Source organism: Suricata suricatta, chromosome 11 (genome assembly GCF_006229205.1).
Source record: "Suricata suricatta isolate VVHF042 chromosome 11, meerkat_22Aug2017_6uvM2_HiC, whole genome shotgun sequence".
Taxonomy (NCBI): Eukaryota; Metazoa; Chordata; class Mammalia; order Carnivora; family Herpestidae; genus Suricata; species Suricata suricatta.
In genome coordinates this window covers 46,675,674-46,676,969 of record NC_043710.1, presented here as the reverse complement: position 1 = coordinate 46,676,969, position 1,296 = coordinate 46,675,674, and the positions used below count along the sequence as shown (strand labels likewise).

At 55.2% G+C, this 1,296-nt stretch overlaps 1 protein-coding gene across 3 annotated transcripts in view; it reads left to right on the top strand.

Annotated features, from left to right (window-relative positions):
- Positions 1 to 318: 318 nt before the first annotated feature.
- The window catches only part of AMPD3 (adenosine monophosphate deaminase 3), a 56,951-nt gene continuing 55,973 nt past the window's right edge, over positions 319 to 1,296 (top strand). For all 3 annotated transcript variants that reach the window (XR_003915162.1, XM_029956246.1, XM_029956241.1), the window contains exon 1: positions 319 to 641. Coding sequence is in view for 2 of the 3 variants with exons in the window: in XM_029956246.1 (XP_029812106.1) it covers positions 527 to 641 (115 nt within the window). In the remaining variant the exon portion in view is untranslated. The remainder of the gene's footprint in view (positions 642 to 1,296) is intronic.

Below are 1,296 nucleotides of genomic sequence, written 5' to 3'. Positions count from 1 at the left end.
TTAAATAATAAAGTATCTTTATCTTTACCACATCCATTGACAGTTTTAGGTATGCTTTATAATACATATTAATACAGTTGCATGTTCATATCACTTATAAATAAGTAAATTGTAAATATCAGGCTGCCAGGTAGAAGGAATAAAACAGTACTCAAATGAGGCAACCATGTGACTGACAGCAGTTGGCACTGGGAGCACACAGTGGGTGCTTACTAATGGCTAGTTCCATTTCCTCCTTTGGTGACAAATTTGATGTGAGAGATGAAAAGGAGAAAGAGTCAAGGATGGCTCCCCAGTATAGCCTGGGGAGTGGGAGGTGGTGCCATCATTCACTGACTGAAAACATAGGAGCAGAGGCAGGTTCTGGCACGTTCTCGGGAGGAAATAAGGAGTTTGAGTTCGGGCCTACAAACCTCTAGTGGAGATGGACCCCAGGAAGCGGATATGTTATCTGCAGCACTAGGGATATCCTGGGCTGGAGATGAGATTCAAAAGTCGTTAGCAGTCGAGAGTTTGTTGAAGCTGGATGACTGGGTGGGCCCACAGAAGGACAGAGGAGACAGGCAGCTGTGGGACGGGGGTGGGGGAGACACCACAAGGAAAAGCCATGCCTTGGACGCCAAGAAGCTGCAGTCACCAAGGTAAGTAGAAAATTTGGAGAGAAATCAGACAGAGCCAACTCTGGAAACTTTTGTAGGCCTAGGGATCCAGGAAGGAGGGCGTGGTCAGCAGGTTCAAATGCTGCGGAGGGCGAGGAAGGGGCTACAAACCACCCATTGGATTTAGCACCTAGAAGATAGGTCGGGACTTGGAAGGGCGGGTGTGTAAGCTGGGGAGCAGAGTGTTGGAGAAGGAGTATACGAGTGTGTGTGTGTGTGTGTGTGTGTGTGTGTGTGTGCGTGTGTGCGCGTGCTGGGAGGGGCAGGAAGGTGATCAAGAGACCACACGAAATGCCGATGCTTTCAGGGCCATTCAGCTCCAGGGAGTAAGTCACCTGTTCCGGGGCCGTGGCCCCAGGCTCTCACCTTGGGAAACGTCCTGGCGGGGGAGGAGGTTCGGGCGAGTCCGAACACTGCGGGGAGCGCTCTCGGGGCCCTGCGGGTGGCAGCGGAGGCGACGTCCGAGGAGCCCGGCTGAGGCCTGACCCCGGGCTGCGGCGGGCGCGCTTCCGGCCGAGGGACAGGGTGGCCGCCGCGTCCCTGGCGCTCTCAAGTTTCCTGTTGGCAGCGCCAAGCCGGCGCCTCAGGTAGCGGCGGGCAGGCCTGGTCTGCGGGCGGCGGGCAGGCGGACCTGCGC